Source organism: Adiantum capillus-veneris, chromosome 12 (assembly GCF_014529385.1).
Source record: "Adiantum capillus-veneris isolate H3 chromosome 12, ASM1452938v2, whole genome shotgun sequence".
Taxonomy (NCBI): domain Eukaryota; kingdom Viridiplantae; phylum Streptophyta; class Polypodiopsida; order Polypodiales; family Pteridaceae; genus Adiantum; species Adiantum capillus-veneris.
In genome coordinates this window covers 75,105,284-75,120,980 of record NC_140942.1, presented here as the reverse complement: position 1 = coordinate 75,120,980, position 15,697 = coordinate 75,105,284, and the positions used below count along the sequence as shown (strand labels likewise).

The following is a 15,697-nucleotide window of genomic DNA, read 5'->3' as shown; positions in this document are numbered from 1 at the left end:
CCTGCTCTCTCCACGGCTCGACAGTACACTCGGGGAGCAGCGGCTTGGTCCACCCTCTCAGGCTCGGCACTTTAGTTTGAGTTATCTTCCACCAGCAGGATGATAGTGATGCAGGAGGGTCGACCTACACTCCAGCCTGCTACAGAGCTTACTCCACAGGAGTGGTGCAGTGAGAGAGAGGAGTGTTGGGAGCTCATCAGTGGCTTGCCACTCTGGTTCATCTGGCGGGCCCGGTCCTTCCGCATCTTTGAGGCTCGCCCCGTGCCACCAGCAGAGACTGTTCGTGAGTTCTGGCTAGAGCTGATCCACACTCTCAGAGGACAGTTCGAGGGACTACAGGGCAGCTCCGACCGCATGCGTGAGCGCAGAGAGGCTTTCCTTCGACGCTGGCGTCCTGGGCCTTTCTACGCCATGGTCCAGGGTGTACTCCGATGGCATTACTGACCACCTGTGTGGCTTTTCCCTCCCCCCATTTCTTGATTTAGTCCCATTGTACATATGCTGGTTTTTTCATTGGGAGAGTCTCCCACCATGGTTGTTGTAGCCCTCTCTTGAGGTGGTTGTAGCCCTATGGGCAGTTTCAGTAACTAACAGAAGGATCTTTTTCTCGAAAAAAAAAAGGACATTTTGGAAGAAGAAGAACCGGAGATCATCGATGAAGCTAAAGTCATGGAGCCGGAACAACTGTTGTTGCATCGGTTTCGACATGGTTCGAAGAAGCAAGTGAGACAATACTTTTTGAAGTTCAAGGATTTAGGGACCCACGAAGCGGTGTGGGTCGACGAAGAGTTTTTCAAGGACTATCCAGAGTTGGGGGAAGACTACAAGGAAGCCATGCAGCTCGGTACCAGTACCTCACTTTAAAAAGGAGGGGATGTCACGTGACACATCCAACCCTATGTGTCCGTGGACAAGCTACTTCATAACAAGGGTTCCGTCAGTCCAGTCAGTCTAGATTAGAAGTGTTTTGGCACTTTTGTGAGTCTGTTAGCAGACCGTGCATGCCCAGGCACTTAGTGTAGATGCATATCCTCTGGTTGCACATAGCATGGTCATAAGCATTCTCATCAGAATCCATCAGGGAATTTTCCAGTGTATTTTACCTATTTTCCCTATTTTTGTCATTTTTCACTTATTATTTTAAGTGACTTTTGTTGGGAAGTGAGTAGGGCCAATTGGGTAAGATAATATATAACCAAACCAAGGCTAGCACTAAAAGAAGGAGAACACAGGCCACAGGCAGTAGGGTCCCCCCCCTCTCTCTCAAGCAGGACATTCTCACGTTGGTGGCGATTTCCTCTCAAGCAAGATTTCAGCCTTGGCGTTTTGAGCAGACCTGGCGTTTTGAGTCAAGAACTTCATTGCCACACAGCCCCAGCCTCGGCGTTTTCCAAAACCCCAACATCGCCCCCCTTTTTCCTAGCGTTCTCAACATCGCCTAGCATCAGAATTTTCAGCGGTTTGACAGCCTAAACCAGCGATTTCAGCAGAATTCAGCCCAAACGAGCGTTTTTGGTTCCGGCAGATTTCAACCCATTAGCGTTTTTGGGACAGCAGGGAAGTAGCATCAGTTTTCAGCCTTAGCGTCGATCTCGTCATCCCCGTCGTCGACCTCGACATAGCCTACACTTGCATCAGTTCTCAGTCATCCACTTGTACGAGTTTGTGCAATCAATAGTAGACCACTCTTGCCAACGAGAGTGGGGCTTTCGGAGGAGGGTTTTACAACGTCTTTGGTGTCGTATTCTCTACTCTCTCTCTCTCAGTCTCATACACTTTCACGCACAGTGTCCATTCACTTTGTTTGTGTCCATTGCACTCTCTCATTAAGAACAGGAGGCTCTCCCTGCCATAAGAATAAAAAGGAACCTTGAGCACAGATCGGAGCACTCATCTTGAGCAAAGTTCAAACATTCACTCTGCTGCACCTTACAAGTGGTTGTTGAGAAATAATTAAAAGTTTCAATGGGAAGAAGAGCACAAAAGCCATGACTGTGTGTGTGAGTAGTGGGTTCAGGTGATCACAGCTTTAATAGAAAGCTTGCCTTCTCCTGTGTCTTATGTAGCACGATGATTCCGCTCTTGTGCATCTCTCCCCCCTTTTGAACACATATTCGTGATGCCCAGCTTAAGAGCTTTCCATCTGTTATGTATAGTTGTGGGAATTCTACGCTCAATTGCCAAGGCAAGAGCCTCTTACACGGGTACCGAATCAGCTCATTACTGATTTAAAGCAGGTACACTCAGTAGCATGACAATTTACAGGATAAATTTCGCCTAAATCAAAGGGAGCTCGAGATGTACCCACGAGCGATAGGCACGCCAATCGGATTGCAAAACAGAGAATTACAGCTTGCTGTAATTTTTTGTGGGTTTAGGGTTTTGGTCAGTTTTGATTCCTAGATGCTACAGGAGCTTCGAGGAAGCTAGGGAACTGTCAAACAGGTGTTTTGTGCATTTTAGAGGCCAAAAACAAAGAATTCAGTGTGTTGTAATTTCTCGCAAGGTTTATAAAAGTGCTCTAAAGTGCGTGAGAAATCATCGGTTACCAGGGTTCTTGACTGTGATGACTTCTGCCGAAATTGGGCTAGAGTAGGGAAATTTCAGCCGGATAAAAGTGTGACAGCTTGTAGAAATTTATAGGTATTCTCAAGTGCAATAAGAATAAGAAATACTGAAAGGGCCGCCATCCTTTGGGAGCACTCTAGCTACCAAGTCGTGGATTGTTTGAGGTGGTGAATTCCAGTGACAGGCTCAATTGTGAAGGTTCTCTGTGTCCTAAATTGCAGGGAAAACTAGACGATTTATTTACGGGTGAAAGCTAAAGTCTACTGCCCTTTAGTAAGGCTACACGCCGGTTTCAAATATTCTGTCATGAGTTGTTTGCCACTCAATTATGCCCTGTTTTCTAGAGTCCTTTTCTGTGCTTCATGGGGCAATATCCAAGTCTTGGTTTCTGCCCTTGCTACTCAATTAATGAGATCTCATCTACTGTTATTCCATTCTTTTCATCATGGGTAGTTTCTGTTGCAACCTTAGTTTTGAGTTTGATCATCTATTTTTTGGCTTTCTGTCCTGTGTTTATTAACAAATTCTGGATGCTTTCTTATCATGTGTGCTTGATATTGCAGATATAACTTTATTCTGTTTTTACAGGTTCATAATACTGGCGATACCTGTTAGTCAAAGTAAAGCCATAGGCATTCATGGAAGGTGGCGTCTGGATCTCTATGCCAATCGTGTAGCATATGAGCGATGCATGTCTGCAGTTGACACCTTCGCATCACCTTTTGTTCAGCAACATGCTGCCGTGTGCCATTTGGAAATCACTGAGAATGTAAGGAAGTCGATCTTTGGATGGCCCTTGGAAGATGGATTCAAATTTGGTGAAGGCGCGTCTGCTATAAGGGGGTTGCTCATGAAGTTTCAAGAACTTAGTATGGATACTTCAGTCAAAGACGAAAAAAATTCTTCAGAAGATGATGATGAAACCTGGATCTCTAATGTTTCATGGGACACAAAACTGTTAGAGCAATTGAAGGCGATGAGGTGTCCTCCTTCACCTTTAGGCGGGAAGAATTTAGGGAATGCAAAAGGCCAAGTTAGAGCATATCTGCAGAGCCTCCATGAGAAATTAAACATCAGCCAAAAGGCTGCCATAGAAACTGCCGCTCTTCAAAGGGTCACTCTCTGGCAGGGGCCGCCAGGAACTGGAAAGACAAAGACGCTTGCACACCTTGTTGCTTCCTTATGTCAAAGGGGGGAGAGAGTTTTAGCTTGTGCTGACAGGTGGGCTTGTGGTTGCTTAACTGCCTCTTTAAAGCCATTTTGTAAAATCTGGTGAATTGTGCGACCATTTTTATGAGGAACAACTTATTTCACTTTTTTGTATGTTTCTCAGGATTTTCTCTTTAACCAGTTATTGGATACAGTAACGAGGCTGATATTTGGGATATTTCCGTTTGCAATGGTTGGGTGCAGCAATGTTGCTGTTGATAATCTGGTTGAAGGCCTGCTGGAGCTGGGTTTACATGTGGCTCGGGTGGGCCAACCTGTGAAGGTAATTTATTCAGTTTGTGCTGCATTGATCCAGTTGCCTTCAAAGTGAAACCTAGAACTGGCTCACTTTAAGCTATTGTTGGAGCTAGGTCATTCCTAAAAGTGTATGTTATCCGTAACATCATTCCACATGCACGATCAGTTTTTGTAGCTCTTTGTATGTATGATATGATGTTGGTAGTGGATCTTGAATCCATGTAATGGGAATTCCTGTGTAAACAGGGAGAAGCAAAGACAAAAAAATTGCACCCAATACTTCAAAAAATCTTCATTATTCAGATTGTGTACACAACGAAGATGGCCATAATGGCCATTGGTGATAAGTAGCTGCTGGGCCTTGGCACCTACAGATTCTCAGATGAAAAATTGGAAAGAAAGAAAGAATATGGAAGTCTTTTAAAAGTAGAACGGCCCATGAAACCAGACCAAAGTACAACTGATATAATATGTAACAAACAATGAAATATAATCCTAGCTAGAATAGAGATGAAAAAGTTTTGGAATGACCCTAAAGCTGTAGGCTGCAAATGGCAAGTCTGTCTTGTTACCATATACATGTGGTAGTGATGTGTGTGAGCACACTAGGACCGCTGGGGCATTTTTTCCCTCTTTAGGAGGTTTTTTCCCCCGAGCATTGTATATACGCCCATCACTCTAGGGCTATCTATCTTTCCATTGCACACTAAGTAACACACTCTCTATTGTGTGCCTTGAGCTTCCTTCGTCTTCTCCAAGCTGTGTGTGTTTCTCTGCAACCCTAATTCCAACAACTGGTATCAGAGTAGGTTGCGTCCTCCCAGGCTTAGTCGCCAGCTGTTCCAGCACATGCCTGCTCACTTTCTCCGATTTCAGTGAGCTTTGGCAAGCGTTCGCAGGTCGACAAATACTTTGGTTCAGATTTTTGTTTCGGGCTTATTTCGGCCTCTGTTTCCACTACAGGAAGGTCTGCATAGGCAATTTCGTCATTTTGTGCAGAAATTCTGTCATTGCCGTTTTTTGCATAACAGGTGTCTTATAGTCTTCTACGGTTTGTGCTATATAGCACGTGTTGTTCCCGCTCCGTTTCTCCTATTTTCGGACAGTTTTCACATCAGGTGCAGCATTTACCATGGCTGACAACAACACAGATGTGTTCAAGATGTTTGCTGCTGAGGACAGGTTGGATGGGGACAATTACCCTATGTGGGCTTATATGATGCAACATGTGCTTGTGTCAAAGGGCGTCTCGAATATTGTGCAGGGCATTGATGTACGTCCTGGTTCTGAGGATGTAGGCGATGTTGAGGATGTTGCAGGTCTTGCTGCAAGGATTGCAGCTGTTAGAGTTGTTTTGCCTACGGTAGAACAAGCTCGTTGGGATGTTAAGGATGCGCAGGCTCATGCATTGATTGCGTTGTTTGTGAAGCGCACCATTGTTCCTCACATCCGTTCAGCAAAATCTGCAAAACAGGCTTGAGATATTCTAGCAGGTCTTTTTGCAAGCCGCAATGAGGCTAAATTTGCTTGTTGTGTAAAGAGCTAGAGTCGAAGATTATGCATGAGGAAGATGATATGGACACTTTCCTTGCTAGTGTCAAGGATATCAATGAGCAACTCATTTCTGCAGGTGAAGTCATTTCAGACAGTTCCCTAGTGTAGACTGTTCTTGATGCCTTACTGTTCTTGACTGCTAGTACTTGGAAATTGATGACTCAAGGAAATCTTGAAGTTGTCAAGTTTGATGCATTATGCACATTGCAGTTGCAAGAGTCACTTTCCAGAACAAACAGGACAAGACAGCGTGCAGTTGAACAGGCTTTTATTGCTTCTCAAAGAAAGGGTGGTAACAGCAATGCAGCCACTTCTTATGGTTCTGCTGCGAGTGGCAAAAATTTTGTTCCTAATGCTTCTGCTGGCAGCACTTTGTCTGGCAATTCTGGTGATAAGGGCAAAAAGAAGATGCGTTGCCATTATTGTAAAGCTAATGATCACTTGATCAAGTCGTGTCCTAAGTTGAAGGCCAAAGAGGCTAAGAAGAAAGAGGGTGGTTCCACTGCAAATGCTGGTTCCACTACAAATGCAGCCATTGTTGAGTCTTCTGTGAAAGGAGACTGTAATGTTGATGTTGAACCAGAATGGGCTGTTAGCGCAGAGTGCACTTATAATCCTGCTGTCCATGATGCATGCTTGTCAGTTGCTGTAGATTCACATGTGTGGTATTTTGACAGTGGTGCTACAAAGCACATTACCTCACATCGTGAATTGTTTACCTCTCTTGAGTCTGTCGCTCATGGGAATTCAGTCACTTGTGCCAACAACGCCTCTTATCTAGTTTTGGGAGTTGGAAAGATTGTGCTCACTGCTCTAATGGCAGCTCCTTCACACTTGTTGATGCACTTTATGTACCTGGGATCAAGAAGAATCTCTTGTCTGTATCCGCACTTGCTAGACTTGGACTTGTAGTCAAATTTGTGGAGCTAGATGTATAGTTCACGATCTCAGTTTTGGTGATGAAATGTTGCATTTGGGCTTTTGTGCCGTGGGCTGTATAAGTTCACTTTGTATGACAAGTGTGGACAAAATTTTGCAAATGCTGTTGCAGATTCGAGGGCTATTTCAGATGCAAAACTTTGGCATGCACGTTTAGGTCATCTGAATTTTGCGAGTTTGCTGCGTTTGCAGAAATCTGATATGGTTGCTTCTTTGCCGCCTCTTGAAGCACCTGTCAAACATGTTTGTGAAGGCTGTATTCTAGGTAAAATGCAGCGTTCTAAGTTTCCAAAGGATGGTTCAGTTAGGGCCACATGCAGGTTGCAGCTTGTGCATAGTGATGTTTGTGGGCCCATGCAAACTCCGTCCTTGGGCAATTACTTGTAGTTCGTGACTTTCATTGATGATTACTCCAGGCATGCGTGGATATTTTCGCTTAAAGCGAAGTCCGAAGTTTTTATGTGCTTCAAACAATTTCTGGCTATGGTTGAAAATGTCTCAAAATGTACTATGAGCACCCTCTGTTCCGATCGAGGGGGGAAGTATATGTCTCATGAATTTAATGCATTTCTGGCTAGTCGTGGGATAAAGCACCAATGTACATTGCCTTATACATCTCAGCAAAATGGTGTTGCTGAGAGGAAAAACAGATCACTGACGGAAATGGAACGATGTATGGTCAAAAGTCAAGCTTTATTGCATTCTTTTTGGTTTGAAGCCATCATGTGTGCCCCTTATGTACTAAACAGGTGTCCTACGAAAGCTTTGCAGTCTATTACTCTATATGAAGCATGGCATGATAGAAAGACTTCTATTGAGCACATGCGTGTTTTTGGCTGTTTTGCATATGCTTTGGTGCTCGCTACTGCTGCTCCACCTGCGCACGCCTAGCTTCACACACCCCCTCCCCCCCCCCCCCCCCTCTCCTCAGTCCGCTGCCTCCCCCCCTGCCTCGCTGCCCACCCCCGCGCTGCCTGTCAACCTGCGCCGCCCCCGGCCAGCCCGCGCTGCCTCGAGCCCGCCCGCTATCGCCCCCCCCCCCTGTCAGTCCCTCCTCCTGCTGCCTAGCCGTTGAGGTAGAGCGATTGCAGGCAACTTCGGTCATCTGCAAAATTCTCGGCACCCGACCTAGCAGAGAAGAGCTGCGAGACCTTCTCCAGGTCCGCCTTCTCGCAGAGGTGGGCAAGATCTTGGATGTCCAGATTCTCGGACGGGGGTACTATTGGATCGCGTTCGAGACCTCCGAGATGGCTTCCAAGGTCATAGCTATGAGTCTACTGGCCATCCGAGCATCACGCGCCCACTTTGGACAGTGGCGACATGGTTTTGACCCGACTTCGGATGTGCTAGTAGACGAGGCAGACATCCCCATCTCAGTCTGCTTTCCGGGTTTACGGAGGGAGTACCTACCACTTCTTTCCAGGATTGGCTCTGCCATCGGGACTGTCCTGAACACACCTTGTACGGCAGCATCAGTAGCTGCCAAGGCGGCTGGCATCCTCTCAGTTCGAGTTTTGGTCAGAGATACCCACACGCTCCTGAAGGTCATCCTTCTGCCTTGGGTGAGTGGAGGTTGGTTTAGACAGAGTGTGGAGTACTCGGGTCTCCCGAACTAGTGTTTCATTTGCCGACAGATGGGCCACCTAATGAAGGCTTATCCACGGAGGAGGCCACGACCTACACCCCAGCCTCAACCCTAGCCTGCCAAGGCTGGGCCGCAACCACAGTTAGCGGCACAGTTCACAGATTCAGAGCCACCCTCTGAGCCTGGGACTCCAGTGGAGGAGGGGTGGCAGCAAGCCCGTGGCCGTCGACGCCAAGGGCCACAGCGACAGCCTGGCACTCAGAGTGGCCCTCAGGTGCCTACTCAGCAGTAGTGGGTTCCCACGGGGAACCGCTTTGGTCCTCTTGAGCAAGAGGAGTTCCCTACGCCAGCCTCCACCTCCGCTTCACCCTCGACAGCCGCTCCCCCCCCCGCCCTCTGCTCCCGTCGCCTCTCCACCTCGCCCCTCTACCTCTGTCGCCCCACCCCGCTCCTCTTCCCCTCCGCTCCCCCTAGCTCCTTCTCCCCCCCCTCCTGCTCCAGTTCCACAGTCGACTCAGGAGATTGGTCCCTCGCCGGCGGCTAGGAGATCTCTTGGCAGCGCCTTTGCCACGAGTCGCCTAGCGAGAGAGAGTCAGCCCTTCTTGCGGCCCCCTCTGCATATTCAGACATCTTCCCTTGCAGCTATCCCTCGTGGTCTGATGAGCATTGACCTCCGACGCCGCTGGGATTTCTTCGACTACGGGTTCACTCGCTTTCTCGGCGATTCTGCAGCAGACCACGAGGCAGCCTGCTGCAGGGTCCATGCTTTGTTCCTCGCCGCTAGGGGGACAGAGGCCTTGGACTCAGCAGTTGGTTTCTCCTTCTCCCTCTGTGGTAGGGCCGAGACAGCGTGGTCCCTCGACTCAGTGTTGGGATGGTTGCATACACAGGTTCTCGAGTTCTCTCATCACATGGGAGAACTTGGAGTTACAGATTTGCTGCAGACTTTGTGGCCACTGGCCAAGTTTGCGGTGACACCCCTAGACTCAACAGGATGTAGGCACATTGTGGTGTACTTTTTTGCTGATACGCAATGTTTGCCTTGCTATGTATACATTCATGAGGACTCCTGGACAGAGGAGGTTGCTTTACGTACGGCTCGCTCTGCTTGGGCTTGGGCTAGGCACTCACTACAGTCTCGCCTATCTAGAGGACGCTCGGATGCGGATTACTCCCTATCCAAGCCAGCCTCGAAGATAGCCCGTCTTGCTGCTGTAGCAGCATCTGTTCTCTCTCGCTCCCCATGAGGATCGTCTCGTGGAACGTGCAGGGACTAGGTGGGCCCCAGTTTCAGCGACAGCAGGGCCGATTGCGTCAGGAGCTTCAGCGTTGCCTTGTGGGAGGAGAGATTGATCTCCTTATGCTTCAGGAGCACCATCTGTGTGAGAGCCGCATTTGGCGATGTGGTCAGATTTTCCGTGGACGATATGATACCTTTTGGTCAACTGCTTTTGAACCTTGAGGCATCCAGGGTGGGGTATGTATGACTATTGCGGATTCATTGCAGTAGGCCGTTGTGGGCAGAGGGATTATTGTGCCAGGCAGGGCTCAATGGATTACTATGCAGGTTCAGGGTGGCCTTGTGGGCTTCCTGAACATCTATGCGCCCAATGTGGCGAGTGCTCGTGCAGAGTTTTGGTCATAGATTGTTGAGTCTTTGCCGTAGGCTGACCATTGGTGTGTAGGAGGGGACTTCAACATGTTGGAGGACCCTTCTGACAAGATTGGAGGCAGCCATGCCACTGTGCATGGAGTCGAGTTAGCAGCTTGGGAGAGGTTGTGTATGACTTTGAGGGTCTCGGATATATGGCAGCACTCTGGCTTTGTGAGGCCTCCAGCCAGTCTTGCCTTCTCTAGATCGGAACGCAGAGTGGGAGGAGTGAATCTATCGCGGATAGATCGCTTCTACACTAGTGACTACTTTAGTGACTTGGGGGGATCAGTGGGCATCCTGGCAGAGACATCCTTCTCGGACCATGCACCAGTGATCCTCACAGTGGCAGACAGGCAGAGGAGTGGGAGCACGATGCTTCGCATCCCAGAGCGGGGCTTGTTGGACTCAGCACTCAGAGAGAGGGTAGAGGCTCTCTGGACAGAGGGCATGGACAACCAAGTTCTACTTGCAGACAGAGTGGCCTTAGGCCTAGCTCAGCTTAGCCACTTTTTTCTCCAGGAGTCTCTGGCTCCCCGGGTTGCAGCGAGAGAGGAGCAGCAGCGTCTCAGACGAGGCATTGCTTCACTACAGAGGATGCAGGAGCAGCATCCAGACAGTCCATGGTTGGAGGAGTAGTTACAGGAGGCTCGACAGGAGCTTGCTAGCATAGAGGAGAGGCGTCATGAGTTTGCCTTTCACCGACAGGCATCTTAGTGGACTCAGGTGGGTGACAGAGTGACAGGTGTTTTTTTTGAGACAGTGGGACCTCGGCACTCGCATGCCAAGGTCAATCAGTTGAGGAGACCCGATGGGTCAGTTGTTTGTGAGCCTGAGGATATGCGTGCAGTTGCTACTGAATTCTACCGTGAGTTACCGTCGGCTGAGCCCCAGTCAGAGCGGCAGGATGCATGCAGGGAGCAGGTTTGGGCTGACTCCCAGCTTTTTCTTGGAGTACTGGGACCTGCTTGGCCCAGATTTGTAGAGCCTTTCAGTACATTTTGCACACAGGAGTGATGCCGGATAGCATGAGTGAGGGCCTGATTTACCTCATTCCAAAGGAGGGTGGCTCCTTGGATGAGATTCGACAGTGGCGCCCCATCACCATCCTCAACTCAGCCTACAAAATTCTTCCCAAGGCTCTGAGTTTGAGGATTCAGCCACTCTTGGAGTGCCTTATACATGGGACTAAGACAGGTTTTGTCAAGGAACGCAGTATCCTTGACAACATCTTCACTTTCTGGGAGGCTTCTGCCCTGGCACGGCTCGGTGGGGAGGACCTTGTGATTCTTCTCCTCGATTTTGAGAAGGCGTACCGCAGAGTTGACTGGGACTTTCTAGAGGGCACTCTACGTAGGATGGGCTTCTCAGATGCTTGGATCAGAGGGGTGTTAGCTTTGTACAGTTAGGCTCACAGTCGGGTGCTTTTGGCAGGAGGTAGGGGTGAGCCACACGCTCGGTCAGAGAGGGTTGCCCTCTTGCCCCCTTTCTCTTTCTGTTCTATGCGGAGGCTGTAACCGGCGTGTACAAAGTAGAGGGCAGTACTATTTCAATTACCTGTTAACTTTACACAGAGCACTGAGAAGGGAAGAGTACACAGTTGCGTCCAGTGACTAGAATGTCACTGCGCACATGAGACCGACACCCTGTAGGCCCCAAAGACTGGCGCCCCTTTCGGTCTTTCTTTATTGAAATTAAGGTAGACGATCCGACCACTTCGCACAAGCTTTCACAAAGCTGTCCAAACCTGGCGAGGGCTGAAAACGCAGGTTTTCGACCTGATTTTGGCAGCATAACGGCGCAAAAACCCCTGTAGGTCAAAAGCACCTGTCAAGGATGGATTCCCTCGCTATCTGGAAGGTTTTTGGTGAGCTGTCACAGAAATTCAGCGGGCTGTAATTCCCTGTTTTTCACTGCCGGGTGCCCAAAAGCCTGTACACGCATCCCAAGGCTCTCACGAGGCTCCCCCGATGTTCCCTTGCAGTTTAGGTGCGAAACCCTAAACCTGCAGAAGAACACAGCAGGCTGTAATTGGCTGTTTCGGATCGTTTTTAGCGGAGCGAACACACCTACGCGTGTCCCAAGGGCTCCCGCACACGATGGGACAGTTCCCCTGTGAATTGGACGAGTTTTCACGCGAGAAAACTCTCCAAACTCGCAATCTTTCGCGATGGAATTGTGCGTACGTGTGGGGGTTTAGCAATTAGCTAATCCGGTTCCTGTTGAGAAGGCTGTTGCCTTGGCAAACGCACATAAACCCCCAGAACTGTACATGTTCATCTGAGTAGCCCAACTAGCGGGGCATTACCATATGTGCCAAAGGGGAGAGAGAGATGCACGAGAGAAAATTATCACGCTACATGAGACAGAGGAGAAGGCAAGCTTTCCATTAAAGCTGTAGACCTGCATCCACTACTCACACACACACTGTAGCTCACTTAGAGTAAAATTCAGCCTCCTCTCTCAAATTGGGCGCCCCCTCTTCATGCTGGAAGTGGCAAAACTGCCTGGAGCCGCCATGTGTCCAGTTTGCCTCTTTTGAGTTAATTCTCTAGGTCCCACTGACTTTTAAAATTATAAGTGACTTTTCGAGTGGCCCAGACTTCATTTGGCGCACACAGGCTTCCATACTCATCAGAATTGAGTGCTAACTGGCCCGACAGACTGACCGACCCAGACTCCCGATGTGAGAAACCTATTCGGCCGTAGCCGTTTCACACTGGCCATGCAATGTCCACTTGCAGCTTTTCATATAGTAGTAAAAATAAAAATAAATAAAAATATATAGTACTTATTTACCGAAGGCAACAGGAAAAATACACCTGCTGGTGACACACCCCACCCTTGAAATACTGCAAGCGACCTCGCTTGCATGCCAATAATACATGCGGTATCTGTTGATATCACACATATTCTATGATGGGAATCCAAGATATACATGCTTCCGGAAATGTAGCGTTGGACGATTAAACAATCCCACCAACCTGGCTACGACATATATATCAAGCATAGAAGCCTTCTAGTGTACTCTGAAGCACAAACTTCTCTAGCTAAATTCTGTATGGAAAGAGTAGATACAATTGCTTAACTACTCTCTTGAGCATCATGAACCATGCTCTTGCGTTGCTCCAAAAAGTCTACATCAAGTCATTGTGGGTTCCATCTGAAAGGCTTCAAGATACACTTGCAATAGTTGAGGTGAATCAAGCAATTCAGACTCTTCCATCCATTTGGCATCCAATGATGGATAGTTCTTGAACTTCACCAAATAGCGTCTTGCAACCTTTCCTCTAACCTTTCTTTCTCTATGTGCCAATGTCTGTTCAGGAACAGGATTTCATCGAATTCTTCCACTTCGGGTTGTTCCTCATCAAGCATATTCTCTGGCACATTACCAACAAGGGGTCTTAGAAGGCTGACATGAAAAGCATTATGTATTTTCCAGCCTTCTTGTAGCTTTAACCTGTAAGCTACATCGCTGATCTTTTCTGAAATCTGAAAAGGACCATAATATCGCATACTGAGCCTAGGAAACAAGCGTTCCTTGCCTTTCCTTTTCCTTAACCTGGCCTTTTCAAAGCGCAAAAGCACCCAATCACCAAGTGAAAATACAAGTTCACGACGGTGACGATCAGCAGCTTTCTTTTGCTTAGCCTGAGTCTTCTCAAGAGCAATCTTTATCTTCCTGTATGTTTCATCCATATCTTGCACATACTTGTTTGCCTCAAGAATCTTGTCCTTAGTCTCCAAAATGGGCGGGACTTTCTTTCCTCCTTCCACTATCTCAAATGGTGCCTTACCTATTGACGTATGCACAGTGTTATTGTAAGCATATTCAACCAATGGAAGATGGTGTTCCCAAGTTGCCTTGTGCTCTGACACATAACATTTAAGCAGGTCCAGGACAGTAGAATTTGCCTCTTCTGACTGTCCATCAGTTTGCGGATGAAACGAAGAAGAGAACTTTAGCGTAGTGCCCATGTTCTCAAACAATGCCTTAGAGAAAAGACTCGTCATACATGGATCCCTGTCATTGACAATTTACTGAGGCATCCCGTGATATTTAAAGATATTGCTCATGAATATCTTGACCATGTGTTTTGGCTTTATCTTCTTCCTCACAGGAATGAAATGGGCCTGCTTACTGAACCTACAAATGATAGTCCAAATCCCATCATTGCCTGTTTGCGTCCTTGGAAGATCAAAGATAAAGTCCATTGCTATGCTTTCCCATGGCCTATCTGGGATCGGCAATGGCTGCAACAATCCCGGTTGCTTTTGTTTGTCAAATTTGACTTTTTGGCATACTAAGCATGATCTTACAAATGTGTCAACATCTTGACGCAAAGCTGGCCAATAGAAGAATGCCTCAACCCCTTTCACTGTCGCATCAATTCCACGATGCCCAACATAAGGTGGAGCATGACTTTCCATCAAAATCTTTTGCCGTAACTGTTTAGTAACGCATAACTTTCCATGCATCATGAGAAAGTCATTCTTAAGCATATAGTGCTCATGATGTTGCCCATCAACAAGCTGGTCATAGATGCTTGCAAAATCTGAATCTTCAGCATATTGTGTCTTCATTTCGTCTAGTTCACAATGGTACGGAATTGACACTGCTGAAATTTGGGGCTTTCGTGACAATGCATCAGCCACCACGTTCTTTTTCCCTTGCACATGCACAATCTGAAAATGGAACATTGACAAGATGTTTGCCCATCGCATGTGCTTCTCAGACAACTTCGTCTGTGTGAGAAAATATCACAAGGTTTGATGATCCGTTTGGACAACAAAATCAGCCCCTAGCAGATAGTGTTTCCAACTAGTGAGGGCATGAATTACTGCCAACAATTCTTTCTCATAGACTTGCAAGTTCCTTTCAGTCTTCAAAAGAATTTTGCTCTCATATGCGACAACTCGGCCATTCTACATTAGAACTGCACCAAGACTATGGCCACACACATCACACTGAACCACAAAAGGTTTCGAAAGATCTGGCAAAATGATTACCGGATCTGAAGTCAGCTTCTCTTTCAAGTGTTTGAACGCTAAAATTTCCTTGGTTGTCCACTTGAAAGTAACTCCTTTTCCTTGTAGTGCATGGAGTGGAGAAGCAATCTCAGCAAAATTTCGGATGAACCTCCTGTAGTAGGAACATAAGCCTAGATAGCTTCGAATGTCATGTACGGATCTCAAGTCTGGCCATGACCTAATTGCGTTCACTTTAGCAGGATCCATGCGTACCCCATCCTTTGAAACAATGTGCCCAAGGAAGTGAATTTCTTGCAAAAAGAATTCACTCTTCTTCGCATTAATGAGTAGCCTGTTCTTACGTAACTTATTGAAAATTGCAGTCAAGTGATCCCTATGCTTCTCTTCGGACTTTGAATAGACAATCATGTCATCAAAGAAGGTACCCACGAAGTTTCTATGTGGTCTAAAAATTCTGTCCATCATTCTATTAAACGTGGCAGGAGCATTTGTGAGACCAAATGGCATAACAAGAAACTCATAGAGACCAAATGTTGTCCTGAACGCAGTCTTATGGACATCTTCTGGCCTAATGCGTATCTGATGGTACCCACTCTTTAGGTCTATTCTTGTAAACAATGACGCTCCCTCAAGCCGATCAAGAATGTCATCTATCCTCGGCATGGGGAACCTGTTCTTGATGGTATTCTTATTCAAGGCGCGATAGTCAATGCACATGCGCCATGAACCATCCTTCTTCTGCACTAAGAGTACAGGCGAACAAAAAGGGGATGAACTGGGCTGAATCAGCCCCTTCTCTAAAAGCTCGTTTACCTGACTCATAATCTCTTTCTGCTGGGTTGCACTAACCCTGTATGGTGGTCTATTGGGTGGACTAGAACCTGGCACAAGATCTATAGTATGATCCTCAGGTCTCTCAGGAGGTAACTCCCCTGGCA

At 47.4% G+C, this 15,697-nt stretch overlaps 1 protein-coding gene across 3 annotated transcripts in view; it reads left to right on the top strand.

Annotated features, from left to right (window-relative positions):
* LOC147445965 (uncharacterized) overlaps positions 1-15,697 on the top strand; it is a 184,735-nt gene that overhangs the window by 113,281 nt on the left and 55,757 nt on the right. For all 3 annotated transcript variants that reach the window (XM_086525292.1, XM_086525291.1, XM_086525293.1), the window contains 2 exons: positions 3,157-3,789; positions 3,982-4,060. In XM_086525292.1, coding sequence (XP_086381418.1) covers positions 3,157-3,789; positions 3,982-4,060 — 712 coding nt within the window. The remainder of the gene's footprint in view (positions 1-3,156; positions 3,790-3,981; positions 4,061-15,697) is intronic.